General features: G+C 39.7%; 2 protein-coding genes across 16 annotated transcripts in view; both read left to right on the top strand.

Moving 5' to 3' along the window:
* NRG1 (neuregulin 1) overlaps positions 1 to 23,674 on the top strand; it is a 1,097,062-nt gene that overhangs the window by 974,217 nt on the left and 99,171 nt on the right. For 4 of the 15 annotated variants that reach the window (XM_036082004.2, XM_036082002.2, XM_036082003.2 and 1 more), the window contains exon 1: positions 2,262 to 2,928. The exons of 10 other annotated variants lie outside the window; for them this stretch is intronic. In XM_036082004.2, coding sequence (XP_035937897.1) covers positions 2,262 to 2,928 — 667 coding nt within the window. Of the gene's footprint in view, positions 1 to 2,261; positions 2,929 to 23,674 lie in introns of those variants that run through there. One more of the 15 variants, XM_078069640.1, reaches the window with a different exon arrangement.
* On the top strand, positions 1,632 to 1,946 carry LOC144381420 (uncharacterized). Its single transcript, XM_078069645.1, has one exon. It carries the CDS (start codon positions 1,767 to 1,769, stop codon positions 1,944 to 1,946), a length of 180 nt encoding a protein of 59 aa, XP_077925771.1. The 5' UTR covers positions 1,632 to 1,766.

Genomic DNA, 23,674 nt, shown 5'->3' with positions numbered 1-23,674 from the left:
AGTGTGCAGTCACAGTAAAGCAGGGATTAAAGGTTCAGATGCATATAGTGTGAACTGACATGCAAGAATGGGAGGTTCGGGGAATCCTGTACTCCCTATTGAACACTGCATTTCTTCCAGCCCTTTAAGGGCTGCTATTTTATAAGGGGGAAAAAAACGCTGCGTTGAAACTATCTGTAAGGTAAAGCTACTGAAACCTAACCCAAAAGGCATGCTTTTTTTCCCCCCCATTTCTTGGATCATTGCCTTTATTTATTTCACTTATATGTAAGCATACATGAGTAGGTTTTTACACATAATCATACTATTATCATTTTGAGCGAACTTTTATCTGTTAGATCAATCAAAAATAAGAACAAATTTTTTTTTTTTGCCCTCACTTTTTTTGTTTTGTTTTGTTTTGGTGCTTTTCTTTTCTTCATGTGCATCTGAGTTTCTGACCTATATCACTTTCCTTCTCTTTAAAGAATCTGTTTTACTGTCTCTTGCTACTGGCTATAAATTCCCTCAATTTTGTTTGTCTGGAGAAATTCTTTATTTCTCCTTCACTTCAGTGGAAAACTCTTCTTCATACTTGCAGTGTGGTTCTAGCTGAGGACATGTGGTATATATTACAGCGCCCAGGGAATTCAAACCTCTGCAGTGTGGAGTCACCATGAAGGCTAATTTCAAAATGAAGAGCGCTATTTACCAGTGTTTCTTATTAGCTTGACATTAGTCTCGGACTGCTGCGGGTGGGAAGAGGAAATGGAAATTTAAGTGGGACCAGAGTGGGGCTACATGAACACATCTCCCCTTGCCTAGCACCCCTCCTCCAACATCGCTTCACCCTGGGTATTGCAAAGTCCTACAGGATCGTCGGGAACAGGGCTGAAGGCAGAGCTGTCCATGGTTTGGAAAAAAATGTTCTAACTGTTGGTTGAAGATCAGGTAATACCAGTCCTCCTGGTGAGCAAAACTTATTAGAGGGCAGGGGAAGGAATGCTATCTCTCAGCGGCAGGCAAGAAGAAATTGCTGTTGAAAAGCTTACCTCTCTAGGGAGGAATCAGATATCAGACTTTGCCAAGCCTCAGGTCCAACCCATAAGGTCCCACCTACATCCCCCGCCCCATCCCAGCTTTGTTAGATTGCTAGCATCGATCGCTGGCTTTTTCTGACCCAACAGTGGGTGAAGGAAAGAGAGCCGGCAAGACTGGAAGCGAGCAAGGTGGGGGTGGAAAACGGGGGCCGCTTCTTGTGGAGAGAAAAAGAGAAAGGGAAGAAGCGGGGTGGGGGCCATGGGGACTGAGCTTAAACTGGTGCCTGCCTGCTTCTCTTTGATTTGATGGCCTTTATTCCTTCTAATTGGATAAAATAGGAAGTCACTGGCAGTCCTGCGTTGCTGGGTGTACTGATTTCACTCAGAGCATCCAGCAGCTCTGGAGTACGGACAGAGGGAGGAGGGAGGAGAAAGAGAGAGAGAGAGGGAGAGAGGGAGAGAGAACGTCTTTGGATGAGGAGGGGAAAGGAAGAGAAAGAGACTATGAAGCAGGGCCGAGCGAGCCGCAGAGGAAGAAAGTGAATGAGCGCTCCAGAAGGACAAAGAGGAGTGGTTGGGGGGTGGGGGTGGAGGCAGGGCGGGGAGGGGAGTCACCGCCCCTCCGGGGCCGCACTCTTCCCTTCGGATCCCTCTGCCATGACCCTGTTTGCAGTGATGCTCGCAGGGCAGGCACCTGCTGCTCTATAATGATTCAGCCTCTTCCAGCCGTCGCGTTAACACAACAGGATGCTGTTGCTACTGGCCCTGCTGCCTCTGTTCCCGCCGCCGCCGCCGCCGCCGCCGCTGGTCCTGCTTTTGCTTTTACTTCTCCTGCATGACAGTTGCTTTCTCCATCTAAGCAGACAGCAGCTTCAGATGCTCGAGGTGAGAAACATGCCTTTCAGTTTGGGCTACTGGTTTACCTAATTGACCAACCCTCGGCTCGGTTTCGGTTTTGGCCCCAGTCCTCTTGACCAGCCGGGATGGTTCGGAGAAGCATTTGAAAGAACTGCAAAAGTGGCCCAGAAACAGCCGTCACGAATTACAATATACTTGTATTTGGTAGTTGCTAGAGGCTTTTTTTCCTCCTTCCTGCCTCCTGAACTCCTCTTGCTTTTGATAATGGCCTTGGACTTGGAAGACTTATCGATTTCCCCCTGTAAGATGCTGCATCATTTGGTTGGGGGGGGCTCTGCATGGTAATGGACCGTGAGAGAGGCCAGGCCTTCTGGAGGTGAGCCGATGGAGATTTATTCCCCAGACATGTCCGAGGGAGCTGCTGAGAGGTCCTCCAGCCCCTCCACTCAGCTGAGTGCAGACCCATCTCTTGACGGGCTTCCAGCAGCAGAAGACATGCCAGAGACCCAGACTGAAGATGGGAGAAGCCCCGGACTCGTGGGCCTGGCAGCCCCCTGCTGTGTGTGCCTGGAAGCCGAGCGCCTGAGAGGTTGCCTCAACTCAGAGAAAATCTGCATTGTCCCCATTCTGGCTTGTCTAGTCAGCCTCTGCCTCTGCATTGCCGGCCTCAAGTGGGTGTTCGTGGACAAGATATTTGAGTATGACTCTCCTACTCACCTTGACCCTGGGGGGTTAGGCCAGGACCCCATTATTTCTCTGGATCCAACTGCTGCCTCAGCCGTGTGGGTAGCATCTGAGGCATACACTTCACCTGTCTCTAGGGCTCCATCTGAAACTGAGGTTCAAGTTACACTGCAAGTTGACAATGCTGTTGTGTCCTCCCAACCCGCAGCGGTACCCACCCCGAAGAATCGTATTTTTGCTTTTTCTTTCCTGCCGTCCACCGCACCATCCTTCCCTTTCCCCACACGGAACCCCGAGGTGAGAACACCCAAGTCAGCAACTCAGCCACAAACAACAGAAACTAATCTCCAAACTGCTCCTAAACTTTGTAAGTAGAGAGAGAGAGGTGATGAATAATGGAAAGGGGTGGGCTTGAGGCGCCAAAAGGCGTTCTCTAGCGCAGGGAGCTGTTTCCTTGTCTTCTTCTATTTTAATTGCATGGTTTTGTTGAAGCGCATCATGTGACTGGAACACTTGGGGTGGCCGTGAAGAGATGAGTAAAATGATCTTGCAAACCCTGGTGTGAAGCAGCGTTCCCTCCAGCCAGATTGTTCACGGGCTGGGGTGGGGGGGGACCCCCAGCTTGAGCGTCTGCGAGTCATGCTTGAATGTCACTGCAGTTCCATTGATTTCTAACACTTTTTTAAAAATTAAGACAGCAGAGCATCCTTTCTGTTTTATATGAGTGTGACTTCCATAGAGCGGCGAGTGTGGTTTCGCGTCTCTCGTTCCCATGTAGCCTTCCCTCACCCCTCCTCACCCTTCGGTTCCCCTTGGCCTCCCAGCAGCCCCACACCGCCTGGTATCTGCCTCCATCCCTTCTTCCTGTTCCCTTCACTGCTCTCTGCTCTCACCACATTTCTCTTATAATTGGTTCTTCCTGATAGCGCAGTCACCGTGCTCAGCCCCCAGCAGCGGCAGGCTCTCCCTGTCCTGCCCAGATTGTCATTTAGGCTCCTGAGCACTGGTGAGGGGCAGCTTTATTTTTTTCAGGACGCAGCACAAAGTCTGCATGAAGGGATTTTCCCAAGTTAGTTTTGTCTTCTGTAATCAAATGTTTAAAGAGCTTCCTTGGCAGTCATTAAAAAGTACAAGATCCATTAGGAAGGCACATCGTTTTTTTGGGTTTTTTTTTTTTTTTTTTTTTTCCCAGACGTGTCATTTTTTGCCCGGCAGCCGCGCAGTTTAATAACCTCTGAGTGAGGAGAGCCCACGCTCTTAAAACAGTACAGAACAATGTGCTCCTGTTCCGACTGGGGCCCCGCGATGCTTTTACAATGGAAAGTTGACAGGGATGAAACCATGACTAGTCAGATTGCTCCAAATGCCAGTAGAGAGGGAGGAGTTTCCTCTAGCTGCTGCTTCTTTTTTTTTTTTTAAAGATTTTTTTTTTAATTTATTCATTCGAGACACAGAGATACAGAGAGAAAAGAGAGCATGAGCAGCGGGAAAGGCAGAGGGAGAGGGAGAAGCAGGCTCCCCGCTGAGCAGGGAGCCGGACGTGGGGCTCGATCCCAGGACCCTGGAACCATGACCTGAGCCAAAGCAGACGCTCAACCATCTGAGTCACCCAGGCGCCCCTCCTCTAGCTTCTTTTTTCTAAATGTTTCTGATTTATTTTCATATCTCTGTCTTCTACCACTTTCTATCATTGATGAATATTCCCTTAGTAGAAAAAAGTGAAAGATGAGAGGATTTGGTTCTTAATAACGTGTGTAAAATCTCTTAGAGTTGAGGGTAAGAGTTCCGTGATGAAATACTCACCCCTTCTGTTTCCCTCTGGATGCTAAGGAAGAATAAAGAATATCTTTTCCAGACATTATGTTGCAAATGAGGGAGAGCTGTGTGGTAGAGAAACACAGAAAACTTGATTTGTGCTTGTGATTCAAGATCGTTTCATACACAGCAGTTTCAGTGGCAAAGATTAAAAAAGAGAGCGAGAGGCTTGTTTTTCAGGTGTAATTAGGAAAGAACCTCCTTTCTGCAGACACTGCTTTGTATCTTTATCAAATCCCTGAAGCATCATTAAAGGTCTGACAGACATCACTGCATTCATCGCCTCTTCCCACCTGGCAAAGTGACCGGGAAATAATACCCAGATGAAATGACAGGCTATAAAAAGCAAGTACAGATCCTGCAAAGAGAAGCAAAATTCACCGTGAAGACAAGGTTACTTCTTTGTCTTTATCGCTTGAAACTTGTCTTTAATTAAAATGTGCCCAAAGAGGTTTAGTTGTCCAGAAAAAGAAAGAGGACCCTTTGGGGAAAAAAAAAAAAAAACTCTTCAAGTAAAGTCTATAATTTTGTCATCTTTGGGGGGGGTGGGGAAGCAAACAAAGAACCATCCAGTTACCTTTTCCTGATCTAGGACCATGTCAAAAAGTATGTTGTGACTTTTTGAGAAATTATTTTTGAAGGTAAATTCTTCTACTAAGTGTTTTCCTAGGGTATGCATTCCATATAGTTTCTCTTCTCTTTATTTTCAAGCTTGGGCATTGATTTTCTGGCATTTGCATTGAGTGGGAAAGATTTACTGCGGCCTAAAAGCATCACAGTGGCCAGTTCTGGCCAGAGACACAGCTGCAGCATTTTGAAGTGCGTTGGAGATCAGCCTGGAAAAGCAGTATGAGAAGTAGTTTTCTCCTGAAAAGTTAGAGGTAGACGGTGCTTGACACTTTACAGCCTATGGGTTTTCTGTGTGGGAAACTCTGTGTTAATTTTTTTGCACCTAGTGCCTGAAAACAACAAAAACACTAATATCCTAAAAATTAGGAGTCTATTTTTGGGGGGGGAGGGGTGGGAGATTGGTCCAGGGAGCTTTGCTTTCAGACACTCCTATGAGTGGTTGCTTTGTTGTTTAAAAAGCTTGTAACCATGCACTAAAGGAAAGCAAGGGGAGAAAAAAGCTTGGAGTCAGACTCTCATTTTGTAACCTCGTTCACTTTTTTTCCCTTCAACTCAGAAAGTACTGCTTAGTCCCAGGAAGAACAAGAGCGTTCCTTTCGTCATGTGTGTTTTTGACATGAGCTACGCTGTGGTGGTGTACATCTTAAGACGGCATTATCGTATCTGAAACATGCTCCTCAGTGGTTTCAAGACGTTATTCTCCCTTTCCTATCTGTCTGAGCATATTCAGCATATTATGCACAGAGCTGTATCCTTCAAGGTCATAGTCTGTGGAGGGCTAATTGATTCTTCTTTATCCTGGAGCCTGAGAGAGTGGAAGAGAGACAATCCTAGTAATTGTGTCTGCTCCGTTATTCCCCAACCAATCTACCTTCTAGTATTATTAGGCTTTTATTCTATAAACACTGGAATTACTCCCCTTCCCACCGACTCTTTTAAAGTTAAAACATTCTTTGGCTTTATTGTAATAAAAGGCAATGTATAACATTTTAAATTGCCTGTAAAAATAGTGGTTACATCAGGTTTTCTAAAATGGGCATTTTCTCATAAGGTAATATAATTTCATGTTTTCACTAGATTAATCTATGCATACATCTAGAGCTCAAGAGATCTAATGCAGGATTGGAAAATATATATACACCTTTTTTTTTTTTAATTTAAAGTTTTTCTGTGTGTGTTAGTGGCTTCCCACTACCACATTTTTATTTGCCATGGTAATGGTTAAGTTTTTATTTCTCACTGGGGCACAAAATACTTGAACCATTAATTTGTTTTCTTTGCCTGGGCTTTAAAATTTATCTTAACCTCTATTTATATGGAAAGAACTGATTCCAGGAGATTGCAAACTTAGATTACTATAAAAAGAGCTGATTAATTAAATTGTCGCAGGGAACCGTAGTGCCATCTTGGAAGAAAATGTATTTCTGGATGGGAGAGCCTGCTTGACAACAGACTCTGTAGTGTAAGAGTGTATTAGTATTTTCATCTTAGGCCAGATTTGTTTTGCTTTGTCTTTTTTTTTTTTTTTTTTTTTAAAGATTTTATTTATTTATTTGACAGCGAGAGACACAGCGAGAGAAGGAACACAAGCAGGGGGAGTGGGAGAGGGAGAAGCAGGCTTCCTGCAGAGCAAGGAGCCCGATGCGGGGCTCGATCCCAGGACCCTGAGATCATGACCTGAGCCGAAGGCAGATGCTTAACAACTGAGCCACCCAGGCGCCCCATGTTTTGCTTTGTCTTAAGTCTCTTTGTACTGGGTTGCATGGCAAACCATTGTTACCACAGTGACAATAGGAATCACTACCATTTGCGAAAGCTCAACGTGATTAATTAAATATACCAAAGGATTTCTTCCTTTCAATTTAAAAGTGGCATTTATTTTAAGCCCAAGAAATTCTTCTAGTTCCTTGCAACTGTACTTGTGGGTATTTCAGAGTGGTGATTTCAGATAACTTTTCTCCACTTTAACCAAACTTGTTTAAAGCCCAAGACATTAAAAACTGGGAGAAAGTGAAAGATCCTCGACTGAAACCAAATAATTTGATAAATTCACTGGTGAGGAAACCCGGGCTCTGAAAGATGTAGTGACATTCTTTTACGAAAATTCACAACATTCTGAAAGGTTTAGTGAAATCCAAAATAGTAGAACACAGAGTAGTGTCCTGGCCGCCAGAATTTAAACCCACACGTGGCTCTTTTCTCCTGTCAGCTTTTCCCTGGTCCAGAGAGAAAAGAGCTGGAGACCAACTCTGGTGGCTTCAGTGGCATCCAACGGACAGGGACGTATGTCCAGTGGGACCACTGATCAAGCATGTATAGTTCATACTATTAAAATTTGGTTTCCTTCCCACCTTCTTGTTTCGCTTTTATTAAATTTTCAGTAGTGCTAGTCTTTTCCCATTTTATTTGATCATCCATACAGTGTCTAGCTCGCTGTTGAAAACAGATCGGGTTTTCCAGGGTGGGCTCTTTGCTGGCATCAAGCAGATGTCTCTGCGGCTCACCTCTTGCCTGCACTGCACCCCCTCCCACCCCGTTCCTTCTTGTTCCTTGATGATCCCTAGATCGGTGTTCTTCCTTCCTCTGCCTTCCCACCCACCCAGTTATCTCTTAAATCATCCTTTATTTTTCTAATGATGCCACTTTGGCTTTATTTATCAATATTTCATTGCATTCTAAACTACTAAAGCATCTTCACTGATCTTTTCACATACTTTATTGCATCGCAATACTGAATGGTATTTATACTTATTACAAACACACATACAAAAATATGTCTCTAGGACAATATACTTGTTTCTTATTGGCACAGTTAATTGAAACTTTTGTCCCTCTTCCGGATCGCTCCCTCTTCTTTTCCTTATTGTGATTCACACCGGTTTCTCTGCTGACTCTTCTGCACGTTTATACGAATCAGCATTTCTGCTTTCCCAGAACCTCATTATGTCCCAAGCCATATATCACTGTTCTTCCTCCTTCCCTTTTCCTTTTCCTCTCACCTCACAGGATCCTTTTAAAGTGTAAAGAAAGATATTTTATAGATTGAGAAACTGAGTCATAAGAAAGTTATGACTTGTCGAAAGTTGAGCTCGGAGCCGCTGAGAGCTAGAACATAACTCTCGTCTAGTGAATCTGTTCGAGCTTTCTAGTCAGCCATAAGCTATACCATGTCTACTCTTATGGCCATGTTTCCGTTTTTATTATTTTTATATGTCAACAATTTTCTTCTGTTATTTCCTCTTTCTCTTCATTCAGTGAATGCATATTAAGCACCTACTACGGTGGCAGGCACTGTTCTAGATGGACTTTATGGCAATGAAAAACAGTAAAAGTTCTTGCCCTCATAGAGCTTATGTTCTAATAAATTTGAAGAATCTATTGCACAGTTTGAATCCACTTGAGGTATTTCTTTACTTAATTATACATATAACTCTCTGAATGCAGCATTTCTTCTCTTAACCTTTGTTTTTTTCACATTTTGATGACCACTTCTGTCCCTCCCCTGGTATATTCCTCTCCTCTAGCCGTTGAATGCTTAACACTTGCCTTTAACTTAAATGTTCTTTATTTTATTTATTTTTTTTTTTTTAAAGATTTTATTTATTTATTTGACAGAGAGAGACAGCGAGAGAGAGAACACAAGCAGGGGGAGTGGGAGAGGGAGAAGCAGGCTTCCCGCAGAGCGGGGAGCCCGATGCGGGGCTCGATCCCAGGACCCTGGGATCATGACCTGAGCCGAAGGCAGACGCTTAACGACTGAGCCACCCAGGCGCCCCTAAATGTTCTTTATTTTAAAGTCCCATCGGTCCCACCTGCTACCAACAAGCTGGGTAACTTGAGGTGATTCATGTTTGGCCTGTAAGACACTGTTTAAACAAACCATTGAAGCGATTGGGAAAGTAGTCTCTGTCTAGTCTCTAGGAGCACTTTAAAATGAAAAATATCTACATAATTCTTCTAGCATGTAAATATGGTAAGATTATTTTCAGATTCTAGAAAGCTGAAACAGCTATAAATATTTTCATTTTTATTTCTTGGTCATAGTTTCCATTTATTGTTTTAGCTTATAGAACAAGAATATTAAAACACTCCCAAGGATTTTTTAGTTTCACTCCCCAGAGAAAGGCTAGTGTCTGCTATTAAGGTATTAGTTCTCAAAATGAATGAAAACTTGGGTTCGTGTACCATTCAAATGAAGAGTGATTGAGGAGAAGGGGATAAAGTTAATCCTCATCACCTCAAACCTTGTTGCCATGTTTGCTGAAGTGAATTTAATCCACTGTTGTGTGTGTATGTGTAAGCATTCCAAGATTGTTTGCGAATAATGTAATTGATATTCTGTAATCATAGAATTTTACATGTGGAACATATGTTAAGATTATCTGAGTGACTTCCAAAGTGAGGAAATTAAAATCTGGAGAAGTGAAGTGACTTACCCAAGGTCACTCCAGCTAATTCATGTGAGTGCTGAGAATAAGCTGGAATGATCCTGGTTTTCACTACACCTTGCTTTTCTTTTCCAAACTGTCTTTAGCATTTTTATTCAAACAGCATATATTATCTTAATCTAAATGGCTTTGCTTTTCCTGTTAATTATGTAAATCCTAATTAGTAAATTCTCTCACTCCATCTCAGATGTTCTCTTTAGAGAAGAGAATTTTACGTGTATGATTTTGATCAGTATAGGACACCCCCTCTGGAGTGGAGATTGAATGGACATAGCTCTCCCAACAACATGGTGTATGGGAGAATCTTTTCACAGTCGAAGTTATTCCAAATGAAATGTGTATTCAGAAAGAATTTAGTTTCTTCTACATGGAAATATTTAAGCAATAACACATTTGAGGCAGATTCATGTTTCAAGCAACTTATTAAATATATTTCCCTCTCAGGCCTCTTACAATTCTGATTCTCTCAGTTTCTTGTCCCAAAGCATTAGCTTTCCAGTTGGGCAGACTTGAGTTCTAATCCTACCTGCCTTTCCCATGGCTTCGAGCAAGTTAGATCATCCCTCTGAATCTGTTTCCGCATTTATATTTGAGGGTAGTAGTATGCATCTCTTGGATCTGTTTGGGCAATTAAATGAGATACTGGAAAACACCAACTCTCAGGACTAAACCATAGTAAATATGAAACCAGTACCAATTTTCTCCCTCATTCTGCTCTTGATTCTCTTCTTTACTTTATTCTTTTCCTCCTTTGATCTTAACAGAGTGGTTTTGTAACAGTTGGAGAGTTAAGTTTAGGTAGGAGTTTGGGGAAGTTTATGAAAAACTTAGAACTAAGGTTAAGAGTTGAAGAGACATCATAGTGAAGTGGAAATTATACTGGAAACTTGGCATCAAGTCCCAGCTCTACCACTTATAAGCTAGATATGACCTTAAGCAAATCACTTCACCATTTGAGATTTAGAATTTACATCTAAAGAAATGGGGATAATTAATACTTAAAACTCTCAAAGGATTGTTTTAAGGACAACATAGGTTACTCTATGTGAGAAAAATACCTCATATTAGCACAGAGTTTAAGAAGTATTAATTTCTTGGGGCACCTGGGTGGCTCAGTCAGTTGAGCATCGACTCTTGGTTTCGGCTCAGGTTATGATCTCTGGGTTGTGAGATCCAGCCCCGCATCAGGCTCCACACTCAGTGGGAAGTCTGCTTGAGATTCTCTCTCTCCCTCTCCTTTTGCCCCTTACCCTGCTCACTCATGCACACATGCACTCTCTCTCTAATAAATAAATAAATCTTTTTTTTTTTAAAGGAGTATTAACTTCTTTCTTTCTCCTCCTCTCTATCAGGGTTCGTATGTACATGTATTCATGAGTGTTAACATTCCTAGGAATAAATTATAGGCAGTCTTAAAAGGTGAACTAATTTGTTTTGTCTTAGACTGATATAGAACTTTACAATTTCTTGAACCCTACTGCCATAAAAAGAGTGATTTTTTCCCCCATAAAAATTGGCTGGAATATATAAATTATTTTTTTTAAAGATTTTACCTATTCATTCAAGAGAAAGAGGGTGAGAGAGAGCACAAGCAGGGGGAGGGGCAGAAGGAGAGGGAGAAGCAGGTTCTCTGCAGAACAGGGAGCCTGATGCAGGGCTTGATCCCAGGACCCGAGATCATGAGCTGAGCCAAAGACAGACGCTTAACCAACTGAGCCACCCAGGTGCCCCTGGAATATATAAATTATTATTCTTAGGGTAATGTTCAAAATTTATGGTGTAATGGGCTTTCTTATGGGTACAATGATAAGGAGTTACTTGTAAAAGAGGAAAAGACAGAGGTTGACTAAAATTGTGTTTGTCAAGGAAGCATAATCTATGGGAAGATTGGGAAAATGAAAAGGAATCTAATATCGTTTAGATGTAGGGCATGGGATGAACCCTTCTTGATCTAAATGAAAATTATATTCACCTAACTCTTTTCACTACTGTAAACTGGGATTTCCAGACACCAAAAGAAAGGAATTAAGCCTTTTTCACCATTTCACAAAACTCATGGAAATAACAATTTACATGCAATCATTGAGCGAATTCAAATATTGGAGTTCTTTTAATTTGTTTGAAGATATTATATCTAGAATATAAATATTATATATGCTTTGAATTTATATATCTATAATTTATACAGATAATATTCCAAATCAAAGAGAAGATGCTTTGATGATTACTTAATAGATAAAACTGGATAAATAAAAGCATTTAAAGTGCAGAGGAAGAGATTTCAGTGCTTAAAAAAAACAACAACTCTAGTTCCGTATCTAATTGCTAAAGGCTTGTAAAAGGTAAAAAAGAAAAAAATATTATTACAGAAGTAGAGATTTTTATCTTAAAAATGTACTGGAGATTCTATTGCAATGAATTTGAAATGAAATCTTATAAGCTGGATTACTGGTCACAATTCTACAAAAAAAAACAAAAAAAAACCCCAAAAACCAGTAGTGCTGTTCTGGGTATATGCACTTAAGGGACTTTAATTTTTTTTGTTATAATTTATGAGAGCTTATCATTTACAAAATGTATAGTGACCAGTGTGATATATGTGTTTTCATTTATTCATTAATGTTGACCTAGAATTATGTGAAAACTTTTCTGCTTTGGTCATCTTGCTTGTTATTAACTCAAGTTTATTAGATTGACTGCAGAAGTAGGACTCTGAATCAATATTGGAGCAGTGAGGCTTTTAAGGGGGAAATATGTGATAACAATTGCAGGCAGAGTTTACCTGGGTATAGGTTGTTCTGACTGAGCAGTACAAATAAGCTGATTGACCCAATAAAATGTGATGAAATATAATGGAAAACTTCCTAGAGTAAAGCAGCTTTTCTTTTTCATCATGAACATGGTGTGAGAAGATGAGAGCTGATTTACTACGCACATCTTCAGCGATAAGCACTTGAGTGTTTGAATTGCCTTTCTTGAGGTGCCATTTATCCTTGCCAAAGGGGAAATTTATCAACTCTATTCTAAGCAAAAATTAGTATAGAATTTTATATTCGTGTAATTCCCTAATAAAAAAAGAACCCTCTCCTCCATAACTTATTTTATTTTAAAAATTCATAATTTAAAAGTAAGCCAAATGTCCATATATTCATAGCCATTTGGAAGGCAGATGAGAATAACACAGAAGACAATGACAGTTGCCATGAGAAAGAGAACTTAATTAGGAAGCAAACAGATGACACTAGGACTCTCAAGTCTTAACTTTTTGTACCTATGTTCATGTCAAATGTTGCTATGATTTTATTTCTCCAGTTCCCCTCTCTTCTCCCTCCCTTTCTTTCTTTCTTACTTGCTAGCCCAGGGTTACTTTTCTCTTTACTCTGCTGTTCATACCCTGCCATTACTTTTCCACTAAGCTCACTGTACCATTCTCCTACCCTGTTCTGACGTCAGTGTCCTGGAAAATCAGAGGTTATGGAGCGGATGGCCCAGACCTGTGGTTTCTCATGGGATGGGTTGTTGGAGTGAGTGAAGTGAGACCTTAACCGCAGACTTGACCATGATTCGCCTGATGACTTTCAGTGTTGCCTCTTCCTTTGCTAAGTAACAGGAAGTATTTGTTTCATGAAATATGTTGGTATCATGCAATAAAAGCTCCATAAATAAATGGAATGATCTAAGGACAGTGGAAATGAACTCTTGTTAGCATTTGTTTGTAATCGCTTGGTGGAGCTTCCTGGGTCATAATTGCTTGCTCTTCTGGGAGCAAAAGGAATCAGTAACCATTGATTGTTAACATGACGCTAAGGCTTGCCTACAAAGCAAATCTTAAGAATGATTAGTGGCAACATTCAGTGTTACAACTCTGATCTTTCCAGACTATAATCCTTAAAGCAAGCTGGATTTTTATAGTTTTTCCCATCAAATAATGCTTATGATTTTTCAAAGAGAAGAGAAAAAAATAATATATACTCTGTGAAGACTTTGGTTTACATACTAAACAAAAGCATTATATAAAATAATTACTTTAGTCTTCTTATCTTTCTGTTTCAATGCCAATAGGGAGATGTTGAACTTAACCCCTGCCCACTGAGTTCCATTTCATGTTGACTATGTTAGTCATAGTCAAGGACCTACATATCCCCTACCTATACATAAAAACATTATTATCAATACATAAGTCTTCCTCTCAAAAATCTTTGGGAAATTGTTGAGTTTTCTAAATAGCTAATGATTTATCACCATGAAACACTGATTTTCTCCCTTTTGGATTGAAATCTTTTAATAATCTAGGCTACTTGTTAAGTGGGATTTATCCAATATAGGATCTTCATAATGTTGGGTACTATGATATCTTGAGGATATAGTGGGTTATGTTATAAGTTTCTTGAATACTGTCATCTTATTAGGTCATATTGAGTTATATTAGGAATTCTAACCCGAGAGTGGTATATATTTTGAATGTGTGTTGGCTTATTGCATAATCATAATGATAGTTTCAAAGCTTTAGGCATCATAGAAACAATGGAAACTAAATCTTTTAGCACAGAGAAACAGGCTCAAAGATTTTAAACTTGTTGCCAGTGATCACACAGAACCAGAAAATTTTGATGATATTTTCATATATTTTGTGCTTTCCTCTATCAAGTCACTTTGCAATCAGTATATATTAGTGAAATAGTTTTTCATACTTCTTTTAATTCATGGTTCTGATCTCCTATGGGGTTTGTAAATCAAGTTCTCAGCAGGTTAAACATTTATATAAAAAATAATATGTCTCTGAGAAAGGTTCTTTTCTTGAGAAAGAGCATAAGCTTTGGTGACATATGTTTTGCTTATCAAACCTGACTCCTTCCTGTGTTCTGGATCAGCAGAGTTCAGGATGACAAGGTGAATGACAGATGGAGAGGTTCTCTGGGTGCTTATATTTAGAGGGCCTAAGTTTAATTTGGATATCTTAACTTGTTCACTTGTTACTCCTTTGGTAGTACGTAGATTGGGGTTAATAAATCTTTAGACATTGATTATAGTACCTAATAGGATATTACTTTTTGAACATGTGAACTCTACACAGTTAGTCAATGTGCTTTATTGGATCTGTTGCAAAATTGATTTGAGAAATCTTATGATTCACGAAACAGAAATTGCTTTCATTTCATTTTCATTTCTTGAGTTCACCATAGCCAGTATTTAGAAAACACTTATTTTATCACATAAATTCTCCTCTGGTATCCAAGGTCCTGTCATAGCAGGACCCCAAGCTTCCTATGTAGGCCAACTCCAGCTGTCCCCTCCCCACTACAAACCATATGGACCATGCTCTAGCCACGTGGGACTTTACCTGGAATATTACTTTATTTCTCTCCTCCACTCTTTGCTCATTCTATTGCCTGTACCAAAAATGTTCACTTCCCACAGTCTCTACCTTACCTAATTCTGCTCAGGCCTCAGGACTCACCTTCCAAATCAGATGTGGACCCTTTCCTCCTCTAGAGCCCCATAGCACATTGTTTGTGTCTCATCAAGGTACTTACCCCATTCTCATTTGTGATGCTGTTATTTGGATACGTGCCTAACACTTACACTGGACTGAGAAGTTAATGAGTTACAGCTGATTCATTTTTGTGGCCTGTACAATGTCTAGAAAAAAATATTTTATCTGAAGTAGGTGTCCCATTTGCTTATGTTGGGAATAAAAATTGAGGTACACCAAGAGTGACTTGGTTATGCAGCACAGGAAGGAAGAAAATGATTTGAAACCGTACCTTGCATTTCTGGAATTTTAATTTGGAGAAATTCAATATAGAGTTCAGTCCTTACAAACTTTATGAAAACATGATTCTGAACACTTTAAAATATGATTTGCAAAGCTTATATATAGCAATATATACATTTTCTTAGAAAAAGTCACATTTAGGCGATGAGGAATTTCATTTCATGATAGTGTAGTGATTAAGGGCACACACTGGATCCAGATTGTATGGGTTTGAATCCAAGCTCTGTCCCTGGCTGTGTGACAGTGGAATTTATATAGACTGTCTGTGTCCCAGTTTCCTTGTATTTGAAATGGTGGCAATAACTGTACTTCCCCCATGGGTTTTTATGAGGATCAAATAAGTTAATGGACATAAAGCATTTGGAATAGTACCAGGCACATAAGTGCTACGTAAGCATGAGCCACCATTACTGTGCAGTTTGTTAAATTAAATTACATTTCCTTGAATTCCAAATTTGATTCCTTGCTATTGCTATAACAGGCTTGAAGAAAGGGACAGGAGTTTCCAGGGACATATTGACAAAGATGCGGATATGCTACCATTTTGGTTTGGTTTGTTGGTGTGGTTTTTCCTCTGTGTATTTTGTGCTCCTGTCATATCTGCATTATTCTCAGCAATTAGAAGGAGAGCTGAGAGGGATAATCATCTGTCTACTTGTCCGGCAGAAATAGAGCTACATGGTTGAGATGGTTTCAGAGAGAAAGTCCTCCTCACCAGCGAGATGCCCTCAACTGATACTGCTGTGGAGAGTCACGTGCGTGCATAATTAAATCTGTTCCTGTGTATATATTGGTGTGCAGGTCCACAAGGAGACAAAGAATTCCCCTTAGCTGGTGGAGAACAATTGCAGAAGTTTTGAATGCCATAATGCTATCATTTTAGCAAGGCAGAAGTCTATTCGTTATCCAGATGTAGCCAATAAATTAATGTGAGGATTGATGCTGTCCATTATGATATAATGATGGTTTGGAAGTATCTGAATTTTATTAAACAGGATCACAGCAGAATCATTGACATTTTAAAGATGTAAGAGCTATTATAGATAGGCTGATCAAGATATTTTACTTTCCTCCTGAGGAATCCAACATCCAAAAATGTGAAATGATTGGGCTTTACATATCTTCATAGTTAATAAGAAACAGAGACTGGTCTAAAAGATGGGGATGTCGCCTTATTGTGCTTTTTGCAATATCTCTTGCTACTTTTAATAAATTTGATCAGTTTTTTAGAGCTGGGAGAACTTCATTTTTTTTTTCCTGTCTTCATATTCTTTATTGAATGCCCACTCAATAAGCTTTATTCCAGGAGTTTATCTTCTAAGAGCAGAAAACAGATGAAAGAATAATAACTAAGTAAATCCGGTACTATTTTAGAAGGAGGTAAGTTGTATGAAAAATAGCCAGCATAAGTAGAATGATCAGTGTAGGCTGCATCAGGAAGGTAACAGTTAATGAAAGATGGAAAGAGGTAAGAGAGTTTCATGTGGATATATGGAGGAAGAATGTTCCAGGCAGAAGAAAAAGCCAGTGCAAAAGCCTGAGATGCTTGCTGGCATCCTGGGACAGGGAGGAGAAACAGAAGACCAGTGTGGCTTGAGCTTAGTGATTGGAGAGAGTAAGAGCTGATATCAGGGAAGTGAGGAGACCTGGCATGCTGCCGGAGAAAGGGTGGCTCTCCACTAGCTGGGGATGGAGAATCATTGCAGACTTTTGAGCAGCAATGGGACTCAACATGCCTTAGGTTTCAAAGGGATCACTGAAGAGATGTTAAACTTTAGGGAGAGGGATCGTGGTAGGAGCGGCAGGACCAATGAGGAGACATTGCTGTAATCCAGACAGGGTTGTAGGAGTTCTAGGAGTGGGGTTTAAAGACTTTATTGGATTATTGGATTCTGAATGTATTTTGAAGATAGATTTAGAATGAGTTAATCATGGGTTGGAGAAAGGATGTGAGAGAAGTCAAGGATGATTTCAGACTGAGCAGTTGAAAGGATGAGGTTATCATCAGCTGAGATGAAGGAAGTCTGGTGGAGAAGAACTGAAGATCATTTGGCTCAGTCTCCCCATTTCATCGATGTCAAGTAAGTCAAGGTGCTTGCCAGAATTAGAACTGTGGACATTATCTCCTGGTAACAATAGAAGAAGACATGCCTGAAAGTCCCCTATAAAATCAATACAATTATGTACTACCAAAGGTCCTTATAAATGCAGAGGAAGAGTTACAGTGGAATCTGTGACATCTGGCTAGAATGCCCTGTAACCCCATCCAGAACCCATTACATGTGATGGAATTAAGCCCTGAGGGATGTTGCATAGGCGTCCAACAAACCAATTTATAATTCCTCTTTTTATGAGTTCCTTTTAACTAACTTTGTTGTTCTGTGTTCACATTCTGTTCAAGTTATTCCCTTTTCCTGGGAGCAAATTACCCCATCCCCTTTACAGCTCACTCTTGGGGATCTTTGAAACTTTATTTCAGGAGTCCACTCATCTTAGGTTTCCTCTATCCCTAAAATGAACTAAGTACCCTCCTCTGGGCTTTTGCAGAATCCAGTATTTTCCACTAATTTCCCACATGCCCTGTTTACGTATTACCTACATGCCTCTATTCCTCAAGATCAAGGATTTCTTTTGTCCTTGTATAGATGGTGCACACAGTGCATATAGTAAGTGCTATATGATTATTAAATGGAAGTACTTGTGTGTCTCTCATATAGAATTTTTTGCTTCTCCATTAAGCTCTTAATTTTCTGTGTTTCTTATGAAAAGATACAACACAAATAGTAGAAGATACTTGGTCTCAAATTCCTCTTCAAGCTAACAAGGTGTCAACTGTTTCTTGTTTCACTGAATACCTGCTCTCTCTACTTCACTTTTGGGGGGAAGTACATAAGCAGTGAAATGGACAAAAGGCAGTTTTCAAGACAAGAGTAATCATAAAAGTCCTAGACAATCCACTTTATTTTCCTTATTTTCCAGCACTGCAGATCGTGTGAAGCCCCCTTCACTGGCCAAGATGGTGGTCACACATGTCTCAAATACGCAGTCCTCTACTCAGCGTGTGCCTCTAGTCTCTTTACATCCCTACATCTCTGTCCTCTGCTACACCACAATTTTACCCACTAGGCAAGGTCTTGTTCAAGTTCTCCTTTTTTTGAGACATCTCCTATATATTACGGTCATCATTAAACTCTTCTTCCTTTCCAGCAGCCCTTAACACCTTTAATACTCATGTGTGTACTCAAACATCCATCCTCTTATATAATTATTTAATCGTTTCAGTTGTGTGTGTTTTATGTCCTAAGAGAGGTGGTCTCCTATTTGCTTTTGTTTACCTCTCCATACCTAGAGAAACGTGCTAAGCACTTGCTAGCTAGAAGGCCCTGCGTTCAGAGTGGTGGGGTTAAAAGAGATTGATAGAGCTGGTTTCTGCCCTCTAAGAGCTTGGTCTAGGCAAAGACATCTAGAGGTGAGCATTGAAAGGTACGTACAGTTCTGATGGGTGCAGGTAGTTTAGGTGAAAGGAAAGGCATTAGAGGAAAAGAGCCAAGAGCAAAATGGGCATGATGGGCACATGACAAGTAGACCAGTTTGGTATGAAGGGACTCATGGATAGCTAGCATTTATGAAGCATGCATTATGTGCTCAGTATTTTATGTGTGTTATCCAACCCCGCCCCCCCCCCAAAAAAAAACCCACAAGCTGGGTACTACTGCTGTCCCTCTTTTAGAAGAAACTGATGGAGCAGAAGAAACCAATGGCCCCGACTTTAACTGAATGGGAAATGATGATGATGAGAATCTGAATGGCGAGAGAGGCAGCGGGAAGGAAAGAGCAGGTATTAGACTAAGGAGAAAGAATTCCACAGGACTAATTCAATGTGGGGAAGGAAGGAGATGATTCTGCACACATTAGTGACTTAGTGGTATTTAGTGGTTGTTAAATTAAGGAACTTCTGAATGACAAGTTCATGCATTTATTTGGTGCGTATTTATTGTGTCCTATTAAGTCTTTACTAGTGTACAGAATTAGTAGATTTATGATAGGAAGTGACTTGGGCTCCAATTTCCGGGAAGCATTCATTGCTTCTTCCTGACAGAGCCACTCAATTAAATAATTCTTCTTCTTTTGGTATTGTATAAAAAATAAAATTGATAGAATATAGAACTTAAAGGCATTTTTATTTACTTTTTATTGACATTATTCATTGTTGCTGATAAATCAGAATCCTTTGGGTATATACCCTCTTTAATAAGCATCAGTAATTTATGTGCTGAGATTTCTTTTGATATGGAAATTACATATTGAATTTGTAGTTACCCAGTCTAGTATATGGTCTCTGTGTAGTATATTCATAGCATACTACTTGCATAACAAATTCTTTTATGTTAGTGATGCTATGTTGAATTTTCAGCTTATAATAATAAAATTATTACCAAAAGCCTGTAGAAAACAGTATTCCTACAAAATCACCATTAATTTTTTTTCTGTTTTCATGGAATATTCAAGCAAAGCAGTATATTCATTAAATTCCGCAAGTTAGTTCCTTCAATTTGTTCAAAATATGAACTCTGAAGTACTACAGTTATTAGAAGATTTTGGCAGAGTATTAATAATGACATTCTCAATTTGTAGCTCTTTCATCCATGTAATTTTAGTGATATATGTACTGTGTTCTAGGGAAAGGAATATTTCAAGATTAAAGAGGCAATCAATATGTTGGTGCATTTATTCGGTTTTTCAAATCTGCTAAATGGAAAGAGGCAATATAGTTTGTGCTAGCACTGCTCAGAAACAAGCCATTGATACTGGAGGTTTATTAAACATCACATGCTATAGATGTAAGTAGTTAATGTTGGAAATACTTCCTTACTTAGTTGTGTATTTAAAGAAGTGCTTCCTAAGTTAATATTATTAAGAAGTTACTATTTTTTAGAATCAGAATAAAGAAAGTAGAATGAAAATACTTGCAGTGATTAAAACAATGTATAACAAGAAAAAATTGAGTAAGAAGTTGAGTCTGTTTTAAGGTGATTGGAATATGTAATATTTTCTATCCAAAGATGCATTCCCAGTTGAATTAAGATTCATTCGGTGATTAAAAAATTCCAGTTTCTATTCTTTTTTGCCCGCAGTCTGATCTTGATCTTAGGTTTCTTTTGTAAACAGTTATTTTAGTTTTGCACCAAAATTCCTAAGTATCCAAAGCAGTAGTTTAAAGAGAAAGTTGGATTTCTCCATTTTGCTTAGAAATTAGGATTTAGTTCTGCGTACTTCCCCTTAATGCATGTCAGGCATGTACACTTAGCAAGCTCAGGAGCACTCCGTCGCAGTCTTGAAAGTCACGTGATCAGGTGAATGTGCGGTGGAGATCATTTCAAAGTCTGCCCTCTTGTGCCCCGCTTCCAGGAGAAGAAATGGAAATCACCAGTAACCCCAAGTGAAAAATCCCTCTAGGAACAGTGCTGGGAAGGATTCAATTTAGGTCCGTTGACTTTTGCCTTTGGTTTCAAACTTGCAAATGGAAACAACATTTTATAGTTTTCAAGGGAAAAAAATGAGAGATTGGTTCTGTGTCCCTATTGTATCACTTCTAGTTTGCCTTGAACTGACTTAATGCAGAAGGAGTTTGTGACGCCACCCAAACTCTAGGTGGTTGTTACCTAGTCTGTTTTTGTTCATGTAGGGTGTGGAGATCAAAACAACGGAATGATTTTTTTTTTATGAATTTAGTCAAATTTGTGAAAAGTAGAATTTCCTAGGGAAACATCCTGGTAAGTGTGATTTCCTTACACGTATTAAAACTATCCCTGCTTCTCATAGCACTGTGGATTTGTGAAGAAACAGTAAGTGCTTGCTCGAAAGATGCTTTAAACTGAAGACTTAGAATGCACTTGTTTCTTCTTTCCTTACCGTTTGATCATTTGTAAGATCGTCTCTCATCCTTAATCATTAAAAGTGGCTGATTGATGTTGATGACTGACGCATGAGACTATTTCAAACAGGTTATCAGTTGCAAAGGGCATTATGTCTCTTTGAGTGTTTTATAAAAAGGGTCTTATGACATTTTCCCATAGTTGATGATGATGGTAAGAAAGAAGTAAGGACGCCCGTCCTGCTCCTTTGCCGCTCCTTTGAAATATGAGGTCTTGGTTGAAGGTCTCAGCTATTTAATAGCTGGGAAGAGTCCCAGCCAGGATATCCTGGTAAGATGTATTGTGCTTTGAATTGGCAGCAGAGTGTTTCCTCTAGCTGAGCTCAGGGAGATAATCCAGTTTAGATCACTAATGGGTCTCAATCAGAAAAATATGAATGTAGGTGGTTGAAGTGTCAGGGTTGGGTTGGTCTCCGTGGCAGTGTGCCAACTGAAGCTGACCTGTAGAATGAATATTCTCATTAGAGAGACTCCTAGATGACCAGCTTCCCCACACAGCTGCCTCACCCGGCATTGTTGGGACTGTTTCTCACGTTACACATGCCAGAGACATAGTAAAAATCACAGATCATATATTGGCATAATTAATTATGCCAAGCATTAGTCTCATAGTTTAGTTAGTTAGTTAGTTAGTTAGTTAGTTAGTTAGTTAGTTTCCGGAACAAAACAATCCGTTTTCTGTTTAATTTCTATACTCTAAGATTCCTATTGTTTTGAGGAAATAGGAGGTGTCTGCTTCTCTGTAGACATTACTGACTCTGAGCACCTACAACTTTAGAAGTAGAAAAAAAGAGAAGACATGCTGGTACCAGTAGCCTTCATTATTATAATCAGTATGGATCCAACTTCTATTGACAACAATAAAGTCCTCTTTCTGTTTTCCTTTCATTTAATGAACAATTTTTGAGGGGTTATGTGGAATAGAATTCTTTCCTTAATAATCTTTGATAGAGTATGTTACATAAAGGTATTTATAAGAAAATAAAGTATATGAGGCTTCCAAGGCAGAGTGTAACACTGATGTATACAGAAACTCGAGGGGTGTTTTGACAACTGAATCCTTTCTGGGAATTACTTGCTGCAGCCTCAAAATATCCCTGTCGTCATACTGTCTATTTTATATTGTTCTAGATGGTCATTATCTATTTCTCACTCATGATGAGGATGGAGTTGATAAGGGGCCAACATGAACATTATAGGGGAAAAAGGGCAGGAAGCGAAAAATAGAATAAGGCGTGTATACCACATGATATTTTTGCCAATTGTATTGACTTGGACTTGTTGATAATGTCCCAGATGTGTTAAGGATTTGACAAACATCTTTTGGTGTTTCCTTCTTGCTGAGGTCCACTCTGACCCTCCCACCAGGCCCAAAAGGAAATAACGAAAGAGTTCTGTAGCTTAGTAAATTCCACATTCTGTCAATATAGAAACGTTTCATGTGGACACCAGAAGAAGAAAATCACCAAGAATGCTGAAGGCTACATTTATTTTGAATTGTTCAGGATGTTTGCAATCCAAGGGCTAACTCCAGAAAGAAGTAGATCAGATCGGTAAAGTCAGATTGGAGTCCAGCATTTCGAGTTAAGCAGCTTTTCTCTGCCGTGTACTGACATTTGAGTTAATAGAGTGGTTTCGAATGGATTTCTTTAAAATATTACAGTTCATCTGACATTTGGTTAAAAAATATCTCATTACTTACTTTGGAGAAATGATTGAAGTTGGTCTTACCAGGTCAGGCCTTTCAAGATCCATAGTTTTGCCTGATGGCATGTCCTAAAACAGTGAAATGTGATTGTCCTAGCCAGGTGGAAACCTAAAGCCTGCCATTTAGAGATATTGTTTATTGTTTGTGCCATCCTTATATTTATTAGAGTGGGTTGGAAAAGTGAAAACTGCAAGAGAAAGAAAACGATACATAATACTTTCCGATGTCTCTCATTCCTATCCCATGGACTTATGTATATGTGTCAAAATTATATCTAGCTGCATATTCGATTCTATATCTTGCTTTTAAAAATTTAATATTATATTATGAGCATTTTTACATCATTAAATTTTCAAACACCTGAGCCTTTCTGTTTGATTTATTATGGCATCAAGTATTCCTGTTGATTTTGAAGGATCTTCTTGTTTAATTAAACCATTGTTGAAGTTCCTGCTCTTCTGCGTGGCGGTACTAATTATACCACAGGACTCCAGCACAGACCTCAGCTGCTTTGGCCATTTGACCAAGTGCAGGTATAGCTAAGTGTGAGGTGAGGGGATTGCGAGGTTGAACTGCCTTCCAGCTTGAGGGCCAAGTAGAGAGGCAGGGTTGAAAGCCGTACATTCATTTGATTTTGAGCCAACAAAAAATGCTTCCATATGGTATTTGTCTTTCTCTGACTGACTTATTTTGCTTACCGTAATACTCTCTAGCTTCATCCATGTTGTTGCAAATGGCAAGATTTCATTTTTTTTTTTTATGGCTGAGTAATATTCCAGTGTGTGTGTGTGTGTGTGTGTG

This window comes from Halichoerus grypus, chromosome 3 (genome assembly GCF_964656455.1).
Source record: "Halichoerus grypus chromosome 3, mHalGry1.hap1.1, whole genome shotgun sequence".
Classification (NCBI taxonomy): domain Eukaryota; kingdom Metazoa; phylum Chordata; class Mammalia; order Carnivora; family Phocidae; genus Halichoerus; species Halichoerus grypus.
Note: the sequence above shows the minus strand (reverse complement) of the source record. Positions and strands in the feature narration are given on the sequence as shown.

Coding starts and splice junctions, on each gene's coding strand:
- LOC144381420 (XM_078069645.1), top strand. CDS start 1,767: ATGCTGTTGCTACTGGCCCTGCTGCCTCTGTTCCCGCCGCCGCCGCCG.